The following is a 22,757-nucleotide window of genomic DNA, read 5'->3' as shown; positions in this document are numbered from 1 at the left end:
AATAAGTGCTATTGTCGCTTTATATTTGACAATCATTTGGACATACGTAAAATAAAACCATATATTTATTATTGTTTCAGTAATGCATTATTTATTCATTTTACAATACTTAGTGATGTATAAAATAAGGACTAAAGTGGAGCAGACTTTTCTTTTGTAGAAAATATCACTCTTAACGGCTGAAGCCACATTAAGCACGCAACAAATGCTACTATTTCATTGCTGCAACGATTTTACAACTCAACTCAATCTCAATGGATTTTAAATTACTAAAGTAAAGAAATTGGATGTTCTTTCCAGTAACCTTTCTATAAATAAGCTTAGGTTCGTTCTAAGGTGAAGTAAATGAAATTTATTTTAGTGTTCCATTTGTGATTGGTTGTGACTGTGGTAACAACACATCATGACAAATCTTTTTCTTATAGTACCATCTCCTTATCGATGGCGATCATAATGGCTATTTTTTATTATTTACTTATAATGAAATAAATAAAAAGAAATAAATAATGGCTATTTTAATTTTGGAACAATGATTTTACACTGGCTATGGCAATGACTTTCAATGGCTTGGCCAAACCACTGTCTCAAGTTTTTCAACCACGACGTGCGGCCAGGTCTCCTTCTACCTGTTACTTTGCCTTGTGTGATAAGTTAAAGAAGCTCGAGTGGACTGAACGAGTGGCAGCTTAGTAAGCCTGTACCCTGTAGCCTGTGTAATGTCGTCAGACATTTTGTTGGCAACACCGGCAAAACAGCGGTGCGTAAGGCAACGGAAAAAGACAACATTATTTTTTCCCCAGGATATCATTATGACAAACGCAAGATCAAATAATATTGAACGTTTAACCATATAAATAGTAAGACATATTCCCTACAGGATAAGATAAATTATCTAAAGCCATTTATGTGATTATTCACTACTAAAGCATTGCTATAGTTTTATATTGCTATTTAGGTCAGTAATAAAATATACTCGACACAAATTAATAGTAGTAAATGAGTTTTTTAAGAGACTTCAGTATTGTTTATTTATAAAAAATCTTAGTGTTTGTAGTTGTACATGAAAGAGGTTATAATAGAACATTACAAGGGAAAAGGTTATCATTAACTTCCATTATAATGAAGTCTCGCCGTAGCGCTGACATTTTCTTAAGCTTACTATTTAAAAATATCACGTGTTCTTTATCCTTTGTTCTGCTTAATCTATCTATATATATGAAAATGAAACCCGTTTTCCGTTGTCACGGCATCACCCCTGAACGGCTGGACCGATTTCGCTAATTCTTTTTTTGTTCTGTTCGTTATTATCAGGAGAAGGTTCTTATGAAAGAAAAAATTAAGGAAATTGCGCGGAAAAAGAAAATTTAAAATTTCTTAACCACCATATAAAATTATTTAACTTTTTAATGTAACCTTTTTTTAATGTAACCTTAAGACATTTGACATAGAATTGACTGAATGCGTGCTGCAAATATAGTCAAAGAGAATGAAAAAAAAAATTACGTTTAAAACCGATTATTCTGTCAGTCTTATTTTATTGATAAACTAGCGACCCGCCCCGGCTTCGCACGGGTGCAATGCTGATATGTACTATTTAGTATCACTACAGAGGACACACTACAGAAAATGTGTGAACGTTGTATATAAAAATGTGAGTTATCCATAAGAGATAGACATATACCATCATACTTAGTACATTATTTTGATAAAACAAGTAGGGTTCAGCCTGCGTTTGCAATGTAAGCGGAAAAAATGTAATTATTTACGAAACCTCAAAAATAACAGTACTTCTACACTATCATCATCCATCATAACATCCATTAAATGTAATACATATAAACCTTCCTCTTGAATCACTCTATCTATTAAAAAAAACCGCATCAAAATCAGTTGCGTAGTTTCAAAGATTTAAGCATACAAAGGGACATAGGGACAGAGAAAGCGACTTTGTTTTATACTATGTAGTGACTAGCTGACCTGGCAAACATCGTTTTGCCATGTACTTATATCATTTATGGTTATTGTGCCTCACTCGACATAGATAGGTATAGTGTGTTCGGGACTTTTTTGTAGATATTTATAAGATCTACAATTACTTAGAACATTTTATGGTTCTATCTTTAATAGTATAGGCAGGGTACGCAAAATAAGTAACTTTTTTGGTTGATTTTTTACACCTTGTGTCCGAAAAACCCTAATATCTTACGGAACCCTATTTTTGTTCAAAATTAAATATAGCCTATATTACTCGTGGATAATGTAGCTTTCGAAAGGTGTTTTTAAAATCGGTGCAGTAGTTTATGAGCCTATTCATTACAATCAAACAAACAAACAAACAAAGTTTTCCTCTTTATAATATTAGTGTAGACAATACATTTAAAATGTATGTGTGTTGTATACCGTAAAGCATTAGAATAAAAAACACTCTTTTTATGAATTATACCAATTCGAATTCAATATTTATAGTCATAACTATCGGGTCAGCTAGATCAACCTGACAACTTTATATAATAAAACAATTAACTTAATAAAATCAAAAATCTGCTCATTTATGGCGTCTAAGGCGGAACAAAGTTCGCCGGGTCAGCTAGTTGTAATAATAACTTTGTAATTTGTATGGCAATAATTATTTTTCAACATTTGTATGTAAATTTACATTTTCTTATAATAAAAATTGTTATAACAAAACACGACACAGATTGTATCCTATTCCGTATCCTTTGAAAATTCAGCTAGCCCATCTCATTTACAATTCGTCCTTATAGATTTCGCAAAATAGCCGCAAAAATGTTTTGAGGGTTACATTGCGTAAAATCTAAACACACTGTCTCCACATACATTCACGCATACTTAAGGTGTTATTTGACTTATGTAATATTCGATGTAACACTTTTTCTAAAAGAAATGGTTTAAACATGTATCATGTACTACAGTATAAATGAAATCTAGTGTAGGAACTGGCGTTAGGTCAATTTTATCACAAATATATTTCTATCATGAATTAAGTTAAATACCGCCTGCGTCAATCACCCTATCGATACAAGTTTATTTTGATGTATGATAATTAAAGAAATATAATATAAATCTACAGTGCTTACGACATAATTGCCGACACTCGGAAACACTTGTTGACAAAATTCACAAGAACCACTTAACCGACTTTGGATTTTTTTTTTACAAAGAACTCTTCATATTTCATTGCCATCTGTAGTTTATTGGGTAAACTATTTCCTAAGCTATCGTTCTACGTCGATAAAAACGTTTATTTCTAACCTCAGTTTGAACTAGATGTTATTTTCTTAAACTCGTCGTTTTGTTTACTGTAGTACCCATGTACGGTTGACGCCATAATTTTTTTGGGTACTGTACGTACATAAGAGTGGATATGTAACGAAATCTACCTTTTATTCTTCAACCCAGCCTGTTTACCACGTAGCATTGTTGAGAAATAATAACCATAAGTAAACGCTAGGTTGGTATTAATAAATAATGTTAGGCACTTTCTCTTGCAAATAAAAAATGAAGGCTCAAACGCTTTATTAATCATTCTAACTACGACCGCAAAAGCGTTCCCTTACCCACATCGTTTTGAAGGGTCTGAAATAAATACATTAAGCCGAATGCCGACAATCTCTTATTTTGGCTTGATTAAAATTCAACATAAACAAGAAAAGCTTTTGTAGCTTAGTTCGAGATGGATTTAATTTATTAATGCTTATTGCTAGCCGGGTCATTAAAGTGAAATTTCGTAATGTATCTATATACATCCAAAGTTACAGTTAAACTGAGATTAAAATACATCTATGGTACATACTCAAAAAATACTGTTCGTTTGACTGTTAGTTTATGAAAGTTGATGAATTTCATTATTATGTAATCGTATCGATTATGTAATCGTTGCAGCTTACAAGCATTTTTCAAAACAAAACTCTTGGCGACTAAAAAGCGTAGCGAAGAATTTGTAGCAGGTTCTCATATTATGTTCTAAGACTTTTTATTTATAGAACAGGGGCAAACGGGCAGGAGGCTCAGCTGATGTTAAGTGATACAACCGCCCATGGACACTCTCGATGCTAGAGTGCTCGCGAGTGTGTTGCCGGCCTTTTAAGAATTTGTACGCTCTTATGCACATTTTTTTTTTCTTTATCTTGAGAATCTGATAGTAAATATAATTTCGTAATAATTTTTACTGATATCATAAGTGTTGTCACCTATATAAATGAATGCTTTTCCGTTTTTTTTCTATTGAATACGTTAAACTTCGAAGCTTGTAGCTCAGATATCATTTGAGTATTCAGGGAATAATTATACATTAAATTACTATACAGTTTGTAATGTATGTCCCCAAATTTAGTAAAATTATTTGGAATTTAAATGACAGTTATTTAATATAATTTTTATAGTTAACAATTTAGTGAACAATTCTTTTTATATATTAAAAGTTATGTTACGAACGGAAGCGTGGCACAAAAAAGGTTGAAAAAATCGGCCTAGAGTCACACAAAACAGAGATGGTTCTAGTGTGAACAAGAGACTATATGAATAAAAACAATGTATTTTTGAATGAATAATATTGTGATGCATTGCCAATAATCAAAATTTATAGTCGAACACAACACCCACTAAACTAACTTATTAATGTGTTGTGGGTGTGAATTAATTTAATTTTATTTAATTTTATTATTCTTTATTACTTAAGATATCATATGGAACATGATGTAATGGTTGCAGCTCCTTATATACGTTGTGTTAAAGAAAAAACTAGGCGAATCAAAAGAGTTCTTCACTTCCTTTATACGCCCTTGATTTGAGAACTGGCAGTAAATGTAAAATTAGAAGCATTCAATGTATATTTTTTTTGAGATTCATAGGTGTACATTATGTAACCTACATGAATAAATTATTTTTGAATTTGAATCAAACCACTTGTATTAAGTGCTAAAATTAAAAAAAAATATTTACACATCAATGTTTTAAGTCCATGAACCAAATTAAATTGTTCTATGTCTACGAGAGGTTACAAATTCATAATAACTTGACACAAATCATTTTGATCTCAATTTGGAATTACGTTTTCGATCTTCGCCCCACATGTTATTTTTATTTCCCTGCGGAAAACACCAGTACCTACTCATTACTTTATGAAAATGATATTAATTTCTTATATGAAAATTAAGAATTTACACAACATTTTTTTTATACAACATTTTTTGTGTCAAACCATTCTCGACTTTAATTGCTGTATTACAGAATAAGGGCCTGTTTCACAATGTCCGGATAAGTTCCAAATAAGCTATTTGTTACTTATTGGTATGATAAATAGTATTTTTGCGTTTCACGACTGTCAGATAGCGCTATACGTCATGAAATTCGAGGTATCTTATTTGGAACTTTTATCTTTCGAATAATTTATCTGTTGCATAGCTATTTGGCACTTTATCCATACATTGTGAAACAGGCCCTAAAACTAATTTCTATTCAAAATATTATGAAAAAAAATGTACAACGAAAATACACTCCCTAATACGTTTCGATTAATTACAAAGAAGAAATTTTCTACAGATGAAACAAAACACATCTCTGTTTGTTTTGATTTTCATTATAACAACAATAATCTTAATATATATAATTCTTGTGTGCGTGTGTATGTGACTGAACTCCTCCTAAACGACTGGACCAATTTTGATGAAATTTTTTGTGTGTGTTCGTGGAGATTCGAGAATGGTTTAGATTCACAATTTTGTCCGCTGGACAATGTTTTTTTAAATTATTTAGTAGTTGTTGATTTTGGAATGTTTTACATTGGACCCGACAGACGGCGCTACCATCGCACTGTCAAATTTTAAAAAATATTCGAATTTTAATTTTAGTCTGTCCCGACAGTTAGCGCTGCGATCAAATTAAAAAAAAGTTTTGTTATCATTGTGTTATTGTAGACCATGTGCTGGATCGTTAGATATTGTCATAACATTTGAATAATAATTTTCATCAAAATGGTCCAGAATGTTTTAGCTTATTAAAAAAAGTTTGAAATTTTCAAATTAAAGACGTATAGACAGGACAACGTCTGTCGGATCCGCTAGTATTATATATATATATATATAATAATAAGCAAAAAAAATCGCCCTTACCTCTAGAGTAGCGTCACGAACACTCAGCGGATTCTGCACGGGTTTATCCCAGTCAGTATACTCGTTTTTGAGAGTTGAATAAATCTCGTTGAGATGGTAGTAATAAGCGTTTCGGACGAATGTACGCAGAATGCGGTCGCGGCGGCTCTCATTGAAGCCAAACTCCAAGTCTTGAGCATTGAATTCCAAGTAAGACTCTGCAAGTAATGGCATGTCATTCATTTGCATAAATTTATGAGTCGACGCTTTGGCATTCACGTCTATTTAATTAAAAAGTGAAAATTCATCCATTTCATAGAATATTTAATTTTAGGTTTTATTTAAAGTATTTTAAGTGCGTCAAATAAAATCAGTGGCGCTACAACCTCTTTAGGTCTTGGCCTCAGATTTCTGAATCTGTTTCATGATCATTTTTTTATCTAATGGGCAATTAGGTGATCAGCCTCCAGTGCCTGACACACGTCGTCGACTTTTTGGATCTAAGAGATGTCGGTTTCCTCACGATGTTTTCCTTCACCGTTCGAGCAAATGCTAAATGCGCCCATAGAAAGAAATTTCATTGGTGCACAGCCGGGGATCGAACCTACGACCTCAGGTATAAGAGTCACACGCTGAAGCCACTAGGCCAATACTGCTCTCTGAGGAGGCTTTTTTATACTTTATAGTATTTTATAAAGTATATAGAACTTTGATATATTACAACATTTTAATTTATTATAAGGTAAATTTATTTTCTTCGTATATATGTAAGTGAATCATTTCTTAGTCCTAAGTCGTTGGTTCTCCGTGGGTTCGAAGATTTCAGTTCAAGGGACGTTTTCAAATAGTTTTATACATCTAAGCTACAACGACCCCATACCCGTAGTAGTGAGTCCAAAAAGCAGTTCTCTGTGCGGGAAGTCGGCTAATTCATGACCGGCGGCGCTGGCCACAGCCGCCGCGCCGGCCCCTAACCGCGAACTATCCGTGGGAGGGGGTGCCTGGTTACAAATCATTTAAATGCATTAAATTTTTTAAAGTCATTATTTTACTAGTAATTTCATTTTATAAATTCTAAAAAATAAATACGTTTATTTTGGAACATAAGAACATGGTATCACTTATTCCACGTCATTAAATTCGAACCTGTTGGCATCTCTAGAAGACAGAGGGTATAGGCCGAGAGAAAAAGCCGGCGTAAAAAACTATTGATACTGTTTAAAAAAAAAGCAAATCATCAAATCTACAATATTTAAAACAAATATAGCAAATTAATTACAAGTAGCCTGCCCAGCACTAGTCCCAGGACCTGTTATCAACTAGATAATCGCTAACTTTATAGTAAGCCTTTTTACACAGCTTTTCTTTAATACATTTCTTAAATTTATTATAAGGCTGAAATAAGAGCCCCTGGGATTTTATTAAAGACATGTTACTTATGGTAATTATATTCCCTGGGTTTCAATATCCAAAATACCAATTGTTATTGCAACAAGTAGTAAGCTTTGAAATAGGAACCCAAACGATAACTATTCATTACGTTATTTCTACTTGTATACATCTACGACTCGTAGCAATTGCGATAGATACTTCGTTAAAACCGAACGTTAGTCATCTCTCATCATTTGTTACATTTATTAGAGAAACTTGATGGCGTAAGGTATACAATTAAAAATATTTTATCTTACGTAATAAAAAATATATACTGTAGCTTCTGTCCTTGTTCACTTACCTACGTCGTAGAATTATTGCGTAACTAATTAAAATGTTATATAATAAATTATGATTTTTTATATAACAACTTTTATTACTGAATAGCAGTATCTAAAGCTCACTTACATGGGAAGGATTAACTATTACTGTTCCGTCAACAAATGGTGCGAAGCCTGCAAGAAATCTTGGAGGATCCAACCGAACAGACAGCAAATCACTCAGAGGCTTGTTGCGGAGGCAGGGTGCTATATCATCTTCTAGAAGGTCACCATGGCAACCGGTATGCTCTGCCACCTAGGACGTCAAATATCACTATAAGTTTATTGTAGGCAAATTCTTGATAACATTACAATATTGGAAAGATGATCGCTTGATTCTTTAGACGTATTTAATGTAATTTAATATTTATAATGAGGCACATTCTCCTTGGAAATAAAAAAAAATCAAAATGTGAATGCGTTACCTAGACAAAATAATAAACAATCAATTATCTTTTGTTTTTTAAATGCAAACATGTACCTAAAAATGGATGAAATGTACGTTCTCGCTAAAATATAATAAACTGCATGAATTTGTTTACTACGGAGCTGGTAAGTCAGAAAAATTATGGGTTCATTCTATGTTTGCGCAGTAGTTCAAGCTTCAAGAACTTCCAATAACATAAACGACGAACGACTTAAGCACGGGACTACATTAGTGGTAACTGAACAAGTGATTAAAATAGTTGAAAATACTATATCTCTTTTTATTTTATATACAAAGAAATGAGGATTTCATTAGGACGTATTCATACACAAGAAAAACGTGTCAACGGTCTGGGTGCCCAAATGTTTTCTGATGCACAGAAATAAACGACTCTGAGTATTTTGTTTTGAGTTTGTTATGTGGGCTTTACTATTATGACACGAAAACGAAGAAACAGTCCATGACTACCATTATCTCCAACTCTAAAGAAATGTAAGGCGATTCCATTCGCTGGTAAGATGCTGTTTTTTCAAGAGGTCGTATTAATCGAATACTTTAATCGGACCTTCTGTTTTAGGGAGCTTGTACGTAGGTAAAATAAGAAAGTTGTATGGCAACATACGCATGCAACGCAGTGGCAAACTCACTAAATTTGTTTAAATTCGGAAAAGCTTTAAAAAGAAGATATACAAAATATACAAAGCTGAAAGTATAGTGCGTCGAAAAATAAAATAAGATTGAATAAAAGATTCATACTCATTATTACTTTATTAAACACCACTATATCAATGTCATAATTTTCCACATGTATTCTTACTACTTTTAATATGATAGCTAACATAACTAAGTACCTAAATCGAACTCTCCTTAACATATCGCATTGGAACAATCTTAATATTCTAAATGCACACAGATAAGGTTATAAGTTAGTAAAAATATATAGCTTCGAACCTTTCGTTTTATTGACAGAGGATCCCTTTGCAGTGCCCATGAACTGAGTCCGGATCCGCTTAACAAAATGACACGCCTCAGCAGCTCTGAAACGAATGAACGTATTTAGTTTTGTTATTTACGAAATGGATTATGTAAATAGGCCATCCATATTATTTGTGAGAGCCATATTTAAAATGCGGCAATGTGAAGTGGCGCGTTAATAAATCTTAACAGGTATTGTCATTGATATCTTTCCGTGCATAATCTTTTTACTGACCGGCATGTTTTGAAACAAAACACAAAATTAAGCATGATGGCAATTATATATTAATACTTTTGGATTATTTTTAATCGACATTTTATCACGGCACATTAATCAATACAAGAACTTGTAATATATTGTCGTTATTTGATTTTAAGTTTTCAATAAGTATAAAATAATTTAAAAAAATTTTATCAATGGACTCAAGTATTATTTTGCAAGTATACAATTTAATTTTTTTTTATTTATTATTATTTATAAACCCGTAAATTATTATTTATTACAAAATATAGTCTCATTATATTCGAATTAAGTGTAAAAAAATCTCTATTTCAGTAAATTCAAGGAGCAAAATACAAAAATATATTATCATAGTGTATAATAGTACCCTAGATAACGGAAAGTCTCGGCCTAATTACAAACAATGGGTCCCATGCGTCATTCATAATCACAGACTCAACAACGATCCAATGTTACCATAACCGCAATTTATATTTTTATAGCAATGGACGGGATAAAGGAAATGACGATAATTATAACCCCAACATCCATTGTTTTGGGGACGTTTGTGTAAATAAACCTAAAGAATTTGTTACAGTATTATAAAAGAGAAGTTTCGTTTGTTTTTTAAACAACAATTCAATACAATATTTGCATGATTCTTTGTGATATGTCAAAAACGAGCGCAGCACTAGACAAATGGCAATCGCTCTATCTATGAAACTATTCATTCTACACAAACGTGTACGCTTCATATAGATGACAAGCCCAAATGTTTTTCAGCCTCTCATCTAAAATTTAACTGCACTAGAACATGTTTATTTATGGAAATTGATTTGAATCTACCGTGTGATACTTTTTTTGTCGTCTAGCGTACATTCAAAAATAATCCAATTCTTAAAAGTCCTGCAATGCACTCGCGAGCCCTCTGGCGTTGAAAGTGTCCATGGGCGGTGGTATCACTTAACATCAGGTGAGCCTCCTGCCCAGTGTAGATATAAATGCTGCCTATAGGAAATTAAAAAAAAAGTTCTATTATAACTATTATCAGATTTTTAGACAAACATTAGAGAGAAATACACTGTTGGATAAAACGTATTTATACGCTTAAAATAAAGCATCTTTTTTAAATAAGTCATTACTGGAAGATTAATAAACTCAATAGTAAAAATTTATGTATGTCATTTGTGGTATCATTTGTGTTAATTCAGAACTTATGAGACAAACTGTAAACAATTATTTCTTTAAAATTATAAATTGTTCCGTCATTTCGTATTCTCAGTATTACTAATTCTAATGTTAATTTATAAACAATACCTCTAGATACAGGTGATACGGCCAAGAAGTTAGCCAATGCGGCACCAGTACCATGACCCATCAGAGTCACCTTTTCAGGATCACCTCCAAAAGCAGGTAGATTTTCACGTAACCAATGCAGTCCGGCAACCAAATCCATTAGGCCAAAGTTACCCTGCGCTGACCCTTTAGCACCAGTTTTTAAAAAACCTGTGAAATTATAGTGACAAATATTTAAGAACAAGACTGTTGTATATTTACCCGTATCACTTCAAAAATATAAGTTGAGTTATTTTTGTAATACTGTTTATAGATAGATAAGACTTAAAGTTACAGACTTATATATTTTTCTTGAGATTTTGTTGTACATAAAGTTTCTGAAATCCTAGGTTTTTGAAGTTATACTTCTTTAGTCGCGTTATGAAAAATTTATGAGGGTGAAATTTTACTTAACTTTTTTTTAATGTGACACAAAATTAACAGAATGAAGTTAGGTCAAGGTGGCATGAAAATCAATACCTATTTTCAATTTGTATATACTAGTAATTTTATATTTAGAACTCAAATAAATAAATAAATAAACTCGTGTTTTGTAACAGTACAATTAAACAGTGTGAATCAATAAATATTATTTTGGTGTTTTTAAATCAATTTCATATACGACGGTGATAGTATTTTTGATTAATTTTAATATTTATTCTTGATCACTACTGCATTTTAGTTATTTTTTTTTTGATACGGCAAAGAAGTATAACTTCTAACGCGTGTACATAAGTACACACACTCTTTTTTTTACGTATTGTACGTACGACGAGTGTTGTAATAATAACAATAAAATGTATTCTTATAGCTTCCGTCTAACCTTTCAACGTTTATAAATTTGATTATGGTATATACAATATATGTATTATTTTAACTTACCCAAAACACCTAATCTAAAGTTGATAGTAACTACAATGATGTTGCCATGTGCGGCTAAAGTTGTTCCGTCGTACGCATTGCCCGAACTCCATTCATAAGATTCCCCGTGCACGAACAAAAGACATGGCAATCTTGCTTTCTCAGACTCCATCTCTGCACCTGTAGAATAAGTTAAAAAGGCAACTTCAACTTATAGTAAAGAAGGAACTTATAACAAAACTCACTATTTCGTTACACAAAGGAATTTCTTCCATTGCTATATTCAATACATTATAGTGAGTAGAACGAGAGCCAAACATATCTAGACTAACCAAAATAATATTACTCTTAATGTTTATAAATATGCATTGTTCATTATTATTACAATACAATAATTATTTGTTTCAATTGTCTATGAATAAATACAGTAATCACAAAACTTCCGATCCGGTAGAATTTCAACCCGGGTCGAACAAAATATATTGCTCTTAATTACCTCCGCGAGTTGCTATGATACAACTTCAACTAGGACTAGAAGTTTTGCGATAAATTCATAAATATGTGCGCACTAGTCTTCACTCTACTCTACCAATGGGACGCTTGTCTGACATAACCTTGTTGTATTACATTAAAAGATAAATAAAGTTTATTATATAATCATACCTCTTATTCTAGGCTATAGTGGTTGGTGGTGAACATGGTTTCAGAGTAATATAAGCAATCACATTTTTTATATCACTAACTTACTGAGAACTAGTTAGGACTCAGTTGGTTTTAGTATTAAATCTGTTGTCCTAAGTCAACTTCCTTTAAAGCAATTATTTTGTCACGTTTGCTAGAACAATTTGTGAGTAGCGTAATGGTGTTGTTATCTTAACATTATTGTTTATAATAAAAACTATTATTTATTAGCTACATGATATATGAATCCTAAGGATGTTGTGCATTAGTGCAGTTATAAAGTAGTTTAAGAAACCGCTATAAATTGTCCTGGGAGTCTTGAATCGCTGCTTTAGAGTGTCTTAACCTCACTTCCGCACTGCTTGCAGGGGGCAAGATGCACTGCAATGCACTACGGAATTGAGGTCTTGACACCCTTCGTCGCCCTTCCACTCTATATAATTATATTGGTCGCCGTCTCCCTTAAGCTGTTAACAAACTAATTAATCTGTAACAAAATCTGCAAACTAATTTACCATAATAGCATAATAAAATTAAGAAAACTAGTCTAAGCAAAGAAGGCAAGGTACTGCATCTTAATGTTGACGTTTGACTACAGGGAAAGAAAAAAAATTAAACAATGTTTAGTACGTCAACTATTAAGCGTTGACTATTGAAACGTCTGTATACTGAAAAATATTCAGTCCAAATTCACAAACCTAAAAATTAAATTAGCCTTTCACGAACATCAAATGTTTAGAGTCAAAATTTACTTGCTTAATAAACACAGCAAATGAATTCCTAAAATGTTATTACATGCAAGCATAGCGATGCATATTTAAATAGCACCTTATTTAACGGACACTGAATTAGCGGCGAATGATGTGAATAAATTACGATTAAACTGGCAAGGAATAACGAGCCATCTCACCTATCTCTTATTATATATTTTTTGATATCAAAATGATAATTCCGTTTTAATGTACATGTCACGCATATATATCGAGTTTTATGTTTTCACCTACTGCAAGTAATTGAAATGTACAATACGTTTTTAAATTTTTTAATAAATTAATTTAAGATAAAAAATATATAGTAAATTGACTTAAAATTTAGTAAATTGTGATCAAATTCGAACTATAAACTCTGCGTCACTGCTACACAAAATGTTTCTAAAGGAGCTGAAGTTTTTACCGAGGTTTTATAAATCATATATAGCTATGAAAAATGTTGTTCAATATGCCTTAACTTCTTAAAATATTAAAATTAATTAACTTACCAGTTACAGGCACGTACAGGTTGACATAAAGGCAATCTTCACTCTGGTTAGTAAGCATGGGTAGCAGTCTCTCAATCTGCTTGATTCGAGCGCGCGGGTGGATGAGCAAGGCGTCGTCCCATGGGGCGGCGGGGGGCGGACGCTGCGGGCAGGCGGGACCCGCGGCGTCTGCCAGCCGTGGAGTACGCCACTGAGACGGCGTCACAGGCGGCATGTATCTTTCGAAAAGGGTATTGTAGAGTAGTCGTCTAAGACTGTAGGTTATGATTAAGTACAAATTTCGAGACTTATATTATGCTGTAACTACGAAAGTGCCAACAGTTTTTAGTTTTAGATTTTTTTATTTAAATAGAACAGGGGGCAAACGGGCAGGAGGCTCACCTGATGTTAAGTGATACCGCCGCCCATGGACACTCTCAATGCCAGAGGGCTCGCGAGTGCGTTGCCGGCCTTTTAAGAATTGGTACGCTCTTTTCTTGAAGGACCCTAAGTCGAATTGGTTATTCAAAAGGTCATGAATTTTATTATTTCGTTGCGCTCAAAATGCAATTTACCTAAGGCTACCGAGGGGAGGTGTGGCATACGGCACTCCCAAGTAAGCCTCTACTTGCGGGTGTGCATGGACCACAATGCCCCGTAGGGGTCCGTATTTGGTGCGAACGACGCGCGTGCTGTACTTGTGCGTGGAGAGCGCGACGGCGCAGCAGACGAGCCACGCGTAGAGCGCGGCGCGGTCCGCGCGCATCACGCGCTGCGGGCGCGTGCGGGCGTCGCGCCGCCCGGCATCACGCGGCGTCGCGTCCCGCCCAGCGAGCCCCGCATCGCCCTTTCATCTTGACACTAAACTCTTCTTGCGTGCTCGCGCCCACTAAGCATACATACAATTAACGTGTAGCATGCTACATAATATATATTTTACTACTCATGAAAATTCAAAAATGGTGGCCGAATTATTAACGTTTAGCTTTAACTAATTAGAAATAAACGATTATTTATCAAAATAATAAATACTAAAAATTTAAAATGTTTTTTTATTATTACAAATAGTTAAAAAATTACGGGTTTTTTATAACAATTGCTTACGACTTACCCAAGTCATGCTGTCCACTTAATATAAAGAAGTGGTATATTGAAGTCAGTCATCGGAAAATCTGAAACAATATAATCCCTTTATAAATATTAAAATGCTACCAAACATTGATTCTAAATCAGGCTTTATTTATTAAACAGCTATAGATGTTGCGGACAATGGTGTCGAGTGTAGGCAGTTGATGTTTATCTTAACAAACCTAACTCGCTGTTCGTAAAATTTAATGGAACACAAACACGACAAAACGAAGCTATTTTAAACGTTACCAGTGGCAATGCATGCTTGATGCTAAATATGCGTGATTCGGTGCAATAGCTTTTAAATTTAAAACAAAGGTCAAACATTTTATAAAATGTTGTGTACTAGGCATGTAATTAAGGAATTACATTTTGGATTTGTTTTGTATTTTTATTACTCTCAACACGCTGTCCTAAAAGGCTTTGGGGCTTTGGGGGACAGTGCGGTTTCGCTATTGTTTTGTATTACGGCCATCATGTACGTAATAAACATATATTTTTACAATTTATAAAAATAATAATGTTAATATGGGACTGCACTATTTCCCATTTAATATTTTTAAATTCTGAATGTTTCAATTCCATAAAGACAATTCATAAAAATAAAGCGTGAAAAACGTAGCTTTATTATGTATATGTAATATTAAATAATTGTAATATTTCGTGGATTTAACGATGGGTACACGTAAGCAATAAATAAATTAACAGTATCAATCAATTATAATAATTTATTAATCTGTAAATTATGTACATAATTCTACGTGAGCAAACACTACACAGTCTGTATTGAGATGACTAAATCAATAGCATAGAGTAGGCAACATATAACTGTTTTGTCAATGAATTATATTAAAAAACATGCGTTTGTACGGTATATGTTGCCATGGTTACCTCTCATTATATTATGAAAGTGAAAATAGCATCGTACCACGTTTTATCTATTGTATCACTTTGAATGTGATTATTGATCGTTTTGAATCAAAGTCTTTACCTATGCAATAATAACTATGGACACATAACATTTAAATTCAACTTATAAATTTTGATTATTTTTTATTAGCGCATATTTTATATGAGATTATTAAATTTAGTACGCGAAAAGTGAGTAATTGAAAGTCTACTTCGACACTACAGTCGACTAGAGTCGACTTAGAATTCTATAAGAATAAAAACAGTTTCCATAGATTGTTTACTTACATAGAAAGATATAGCATCGAAAGTTGTGCCCGTCACTGCAGTGATTGATGTTCACGTCTTTTTACAAAACGCTTGGGTAACCAAATAAGCTTGTAAATACCTACAATGACTCTTCATGTCAAAAAGAGAAAACTCTTTTAGAATATAAGCCCCTTTCATTCTCATTCTTGATACAAATATAAAATTGTAAAACAAAATCTCAAAAGGTCAAAGAATCAAATCTTTTCCGATTTTATTTTCCTGTTTCTGATGTAAACGTTAAGCTTATTGTATCTTACATCAAACGATAGAAAATATAGTATCAAAAACGATTTATTTCTACGAGAATATTTATTATTATGTTCGATTGACGTATTAACTTATTCGAATTGTTTTTGTAATATGCATAAATTATAATGAAAAACTAAAGAGAAACAATCTTAAGAGACTGCGAGAGATATAGATTAATAAAAATATCCAGATGTAAGATATAACGAGATGCGAGTATTACATCATTTTAAAGTATCAATTAAACGAAGTAAGTTAGTTAAGATTATAAATTTGCTTGCTTTCTATATAGGAGGACATCATAATACTATTAAAGTATTGCATATAATCTCAAACCATTATGCTCAATGTTTTAAAACATACTGTAATTTTTTTTTATCATATACTTGGTGTATGATCACTTGGTGGTCAAATCTGCTTTGTTATTTTTGATTGTCTTCGTGTTAACCACTGATTCATCACCATTAACAACACGTGCTTTTGTAAAATCATTTCTCAACTTAATTTATATTACTTTATTCAAATTCTATGGGCAGCGATGACTGACTTTTATGGGCGTCCCATAGTCTCGTTTGCAATTATAATAAACAGATTTATTATAAATCTATATGTACAAATTATATTATTTTTTATTATTATTATAAATATATATGTACAAATTATATTACTTTTACTGTAACAAAAATCTGTACTTCTCTTATAAGATTTTAAAAATATTTTTTTAAGAAATGAACTACTGAAACGTTTGAAATAAATGATAACAGTCTAAGACACTAGAAACCCTTGCCTGTAATTTTTAGATAACTTGGTACTTATCGGATTCTACAGCGAAAGCGAAACCGAGCTAAGTAACTAGCTTATATAATGACATAAGCGTTGATATTTCTGATAAGTTAACGTCGATTTGCGGGCAACATGTTAATCTTGAATGTGAGCTCAGAGCGTCGTATCTCCCTGAAGATAACATATACCGATTACTCAGTCCTCGATTCTGCGAGCGTCAGTGATCGATGGCATAAAACGTTCGATCTCATCTCGATTCAATTTTCCATTTTACGATTTTTTACGTTTATATTGTTGTTTTATAATGTATATAGATAGGTTATTATTTAAATATATTTATTTATAGAAAAACAAGTAACTCCGCCCCGTCTGTGTTAATTTTTGTTATCTAGCTCAAAAAGCTAATTAAAAGTTCTAGACTGACCTTTGACAAGTGTTTCTTTAAATTTCAATTTCACTAGAGCTCTAAATAGTGTATATTTCAACTTAAAAGACTCTTTAATAATAAGTTTTAAGCGTAGAAATTTTGTTATTATTTTTGTTCACTGATTTTTTGATTATAAAATACCCTATAAATTATAATTATTTAAAATAGTTAGTAGTAACTGGCCGGCCGGTATGACAATTTGCCTTGTAAACAATAATGGTATTTCAAAGTTTTTAACATTAAGGGCCTGTTTCACAATGTATGGTTAAAGTGCCAAATAGCTATGCAACACATAAATTATTCGAAAGATAAAAGTTTCGAATAAGATACTTCGCATTTCATGACGTATAGCGCTATCTGACACTCGTGAAACGCAAAAATACTGTTTATCCTACCTATTGGTAACAAATAGCTTATTTGGAACTTATCCGGACATTGTGAAACAGGCCCCAATTCTAGAATTTTATAAGCCGACTTTTAACCGTGAATCCGTAGGTTCCATCCTCGGCCGTGCAGCAATGGAATTCTTCTCATGCGGTGAAATAAAACATCGCGACAAAGAAAAATCGACGTCATGTTTCGGACAGGTTGATTACCATCTCCTAAGAACTAAAAATAATCAAAAGAAGCTGGTGTAATCCTTAGCCAAGACCCATATAGGGTTATAGCGCCATTGGATTATTGTTATAATTAATGATACCATAAGTTCAAGTAATTGTACCAGAAGTTTCTCGCACAGCTGTAAGTGTTAATTAATATATGTGAAAATTTATTTCCTCTAACTTAATTGATAAATACCAACGAACTCGTTACGAGCATTGCGGTTTCATTAAAAGAGAACAGAAGAGTTCCGGGCGTAATAAATTAAATTAATAGAAGGTACGCTGAATTCAGGTGTTGCGGTGGAATTAAAAATATCTATTGACTCAGGTATACTTTTAATTTAGGTCACCTTAGTTTCTAGAAAGGAGTTATGCGACTGAATATATAAGAATATATTTATTATCTGATTATTTCACAAATGTTTTAATACTCGTAGTTCAGTCGACGTGTAGCTTTTCTATAATTGCAGAAGCAAGTGAATATATACACAGTTTTGAATCTACATGTTAATCCGCGGCCCATAGATAGCAAGGTTCATTTATAATGAAATTGTATTTTCTGTTCTTAGATCATAAATGGTATCTGTTTGAAAATGACTCAAACAGCTCCGCAAGCTCGCTTTAAAATAATGAGAGCAAATCTCTTATCTACAAAGCATTGATGAAGCTTTTATAGAATTATAATATACTTGATTTATCAACTACTAATACAGTGGTTCCTTTGTACGGTTGTATTCGATTCTTATTGTCGTATTTTTAATCGAAGTCAAGCTAGTTCGAACGTTAAATAGAACGATTAGAACTCATAAATATCAATAAAAAATGTTTAATAAAAATAATATATGTTACAATATTTTGGTAACTGTTTAAAGTTATCCCGTCATTTTATGTTTAATGATCGGCATTTATCTAAAAGTACCTTTCGCATTAGAACAAGCATATGTTGATAGTCAATTTATAAGTGTCACATTGTCAAACTTTTCTCAAAAAAAATGGAGATATTACAGTAATAATTGTTGGATAGATGTTTTAGAAGACATACATGGAAACAATAACCATGCTTCACCTATAACCACATAAGTAGCGTGTAATAGTGACAGGCAGGATAAAGCTGCGGTAATGGCGGTGGGCAAAGTGTCCAACGCCATACGTTGCGGTAGGAAGCGGCTACAGTGGAGAAGTGGCGAATTAGTGTCATCAATCACCAGTCGCTCTGACAGACGAGTTTAATGGGTCCGGACCCCGATCTTACTCTTATTTTTCACAATAAATATTTGGCCTTGTTTTTTATCGATTCATGTTTATTTGTTACTTAAAAACTCCAAAATTATTGCATAATTATTTATCAATTATATATTACCCCATTGATATAGTCGGTGATTGTCAAGACTTTGATATGGAATCGTATCTATTCCCGTCGGCGATAGTTACTGTCTGAATTAAAGTTTGTAATTGTGTAATACAAGAAGGATATTTAACACTTGAAAACTTCAAGTTTGTTTATTTGCTTATAGGCATGGTATGTCACAAGAATTGGTGCGACGCCATCTTGCCTAGAGTAGAGTTCTAGCGGATTCTTAAAGTATCAATGTTTAATACGAATTCCTACATACCTTAAATATAACACTCTGTATAGGTATAGTACATATATACCTATATAGTACCTAGGCTGAAGTGAATTTAGTAGTCACTACAATTGTTTTTGATAAATAGCACTAATAGGATCGATATAATCCAAATCTTAATCACCGAATAAATTTCATACTCTGTTTACTTCACGCATATATGTCACTTGTTTATTATATTTATCAGCCTATCAGAAGCCAGACGTATAAGAGATTATAATTAAGTGTATGCAAAGTCACGTTTACTCATTATTTATATCCTTAATATCACGAACCGCGTGTGTTAAATCACCAGAATAAAGAAGTGCCCGTGTTCGTTAAACTTTAATTATCGAAGTCAATCGCAATATTAATCAGTTTACCTTTGCGTGATTGTAAGATTATGCTTTGCCAATGGCGGAGCTGGGTGACGTAAGTTAGAACTGAAATAGTTTAACACGCCCTACAAGTTTCAATTAAAAGTATGTACGAGTTTTATCGGTATAGAGTAACTATCAATGCCGCCACGACCGCTGAAGCTCCTAGATAAAAAGTACCAATTTCTATTAGAATAACAAATCTCTAACGAAATGTTTGGAGATTTAATACTGATTCGTTTAATATTTCTTAACAAAATAAAGAATAACTAGCAAATACTTTCAAAGTGACAAGCGCCGGAAATAAGCCAATATGAATTACAAATACTTTCGTCTACAATATATATTCGTATTCTTTTAAATTAAATCTAATTAGTCTCCGAGATGTATTTTTTTATACGTATATAAGATATATGTTTAAAAAAATCGCCGCAATCAATCACAGCCGCAAAATGTGAGATTTTCCACCGCATCAGTAACTAAAAGCGTTTTATCACAGACGAAAAAGCTCAGTTTTCTGAAAATTAATCAAATCTCGGCCATCGCATCGGCACGTCATTAATCTTCTTTTATAATCCAACTTTTAATATTTGTTGAATACAATAAGTCTTTAGCCACTTTCAGCGATTCATGGAAATATTTGTTATAGTTACGCTGACTGCTCCTTTGTCTTTGGATAATAATGACTTGATAGATCGATTATACTAGAAAGAGATATATTTAAAATACTAGCCATGGTTTAGCGGTAAACACTTGGAAAATGAAAAGCCTTTCCCGGTGAAACAGTGATTCTTTCTGATTTATACAGAATGCTGAGTACCTTAATATACCTTGAAATCAATAAAACAGAGCCAAAATATTTTCCCATGTGATGTCATTGAGCGTTTGGGACTTTAGATATAAATAAAGTGTTGTTCAGAATACGTTATTTTTTATATTTAAAAAAAAACTTTATCATTAAGTGTTTTTGTTTTAAATTTAAGAATGCTTTCTTCCGTCTAAAAGCTGAAGGGTGTTTTATAGCGGTTTGCTACATGGGTGAAGCTAAGATGTCTCAATACAACCTTTTCTAATGTATCGTGTAGTGCTATAATATATCGGCTGTCAGATTGAGTGGGTTGTAGAAGAAATGTGAGGCTATTTGCGCTAGACCCTCGACGCGTCGAGACTCGAGCCCTCTTCACGACCGCTACGCCGAGCAAACAAGATACGACCTCGTTCTAAACGTTTGAATCAAAGTAATAATGCAACTCACTATAATTATGTTAATTATTTAGAATCATTAGCAAAATGAACACTAATTCTATAGACTTTGGGTTAAAAATTGTTTTTGTCGTCATACGTCGTATGAGATTTTTTATTTTACAAGCTCACGAGACTACAACATATTGTGTGAATATTTGTGTTATAATTATTATTAAGCTGTTTGCTCGCAAGTTTTGAAGATAAGTACATTAAAGCAAAGTATCTCCACCCTGAAGATGTTGGTTAATATTCACAAGGTAATTTAATATTTTTAACAATTAACAAAATATTGTAACAATAACTGTCTTCACCATATTATGTAATTCTTCACAATATTATTTTGTGTACAATTAAAACGTGTTTACTTTTGTACGCACGTTAGAAGTTATACTTCTTTGGCGTAACATGATAAGAATCTTTTAAAAAATGTATCTTTCGCCTTATTCTACTTTTGAAGACACTAACAATAGAAAAAACTAAAATGTTAGCTACAGGGTGTCGGTTGTTTATGACGGTGTGCGTTGTGGTAAAAAAATGCTCTCATAATTTTTCCCTAACACGCCAAAAATAATTAATGAAATTAAATACAAAATGGTTACATTCTAGAATGACCTATTGTATAATACTCTGAAATTATAATTCTTAAATACTGAAACCCTTTAAAAATACGTTTTCCTATTATTTTAGTGCTGTATGGCCCTTACTTTTACGAAAATGACTTACAAATGTGCTCATTTACATTCAATGCGCACATAACGGCGGCATGTTGATCTTCTAAACATAAAATCTAATACTAGAGATATAAACGCTCAGACTAAAGTAGTCTAAGTTTTCCCAGACAACCACAAAGCTAAGTCTACAATACACATAAAATCAATTTGGAAAAGCTACTTTAGGCTGACCCCTTGGAATCGTCCCCAGATAAGAATAAAACTTACGAATTTACTCGAAAAGTCTTTTAAGTAAACATGTCTACTCTATTTTTTTCTTCTTAAAAACAAACATATTTTTGCTTCAAAAAATTATATAGAGAGCTATAATTTGATTATATATATATCAGCAATATAAATAAAATTATTTATTCTAATGAAACTTCGTAGCCTATAATGTCTTTATCACAATACACTTAGTCTTTTGGACTTGATTTTTTTATTTTCAATAAGGTGGTCAAAAATTTGATCATAATATATTTATCAAATTATGTTAAATTATACAGATTATAATGTATGGTGGTAATGTTATTACAATTACATTATTTTGAACGACGTTAAAGTATAACACAAGATCATTATAAATTTATTATTGATTTGCCAACTATGCTAGACGTGAACTTGAGTGAACGTTAGGTGGAACCCTTTTAGAGGGCTTCGTACCCTCTCCATTTTTGCACTCTTGATTCTATAAGCACTATTTTCATTCATATAATCTTATTCAGTGGCTTGTGAACCATAACAATTGAGAGAAAAATTCATTGGGTTCAAGTTACGATAACAATGGAAATCTATTCACGTTCCAATTTTAAAACTGAGT

The 22,757-nt window shown here is 32.5% G+C and overlaps 1 protein-coding gene across 1 annotated transcript in view; it reads right to left on the bottom strand.

Moving 5' to 3' along the window:
- The window catches only part of LOC110999102 (neuroligin-1), a 57,243-nt gene that overhangs the window by 5,644 nt on the left and 28,842 nt on the right, over positions 1 to 22,757 (bottom strand). The window contains exons 2-10 of the mRNA XM_045631745.1: positions 14,709 to 14,769; positions 14,173 to 14,486; positions 13,619 to 13,836; positions 11,701 to 11,859; positions 10,801 to 10,989; positions 9,240 to 9,325; positions 7,950 to 8,117; positions 6,991 to 7,111; positions 6,132 to 6,328 (exon numbers count right to left, since the gene is read on the bottom strand). Of these exons, the coding sequence (XP_045487701.1) occupies positions 6,132 to 6,328; positions 6,991 to 7,111; positions 7,950 to 8,117; positions 9,240 to 9,325; positions 10,801 to 10,989; positions 11,701 to 11,859; positions 13,619 to 13,836; positions 14,173 to 14,363 (1,329 nt within the window). The 5' untranslated portion in view covers positions 14,364 to 14,486; positions 14,709 to 14,769. The remainder of the gene's footprint in view (positions 1 to 6,131; positions 6,329 to 6,990; positions 7,112 to 7,949; positions 8,118 to 9,239; positions 9,326 to 10,800; positions 10,990 to 11,700; positions 11,860 to 13,618; positions 13,837 to 14,172; positions 14,487 to 14,708; positions 14,770 to 22,757) is intronic.

The sequence above is a fragment of the Pieris rapae genome, chromosome 16, assembly GCF_905147795.1.
Source record: "Pieris rapae chromosome 16, ilPieRapa1.1, whole genome shotgun sequence".
Classification (NCBI taxonomy): Eukaryota; Metazoa; Arthropoda; class Insecta; order Lepidoptera; family Pieridae; genus Pieris; species Pieris rapae.
Note: the sequence above shows the minus strand (reverse complement) of the source record. Positions and strands in the feature narration are given on the sequence as shown.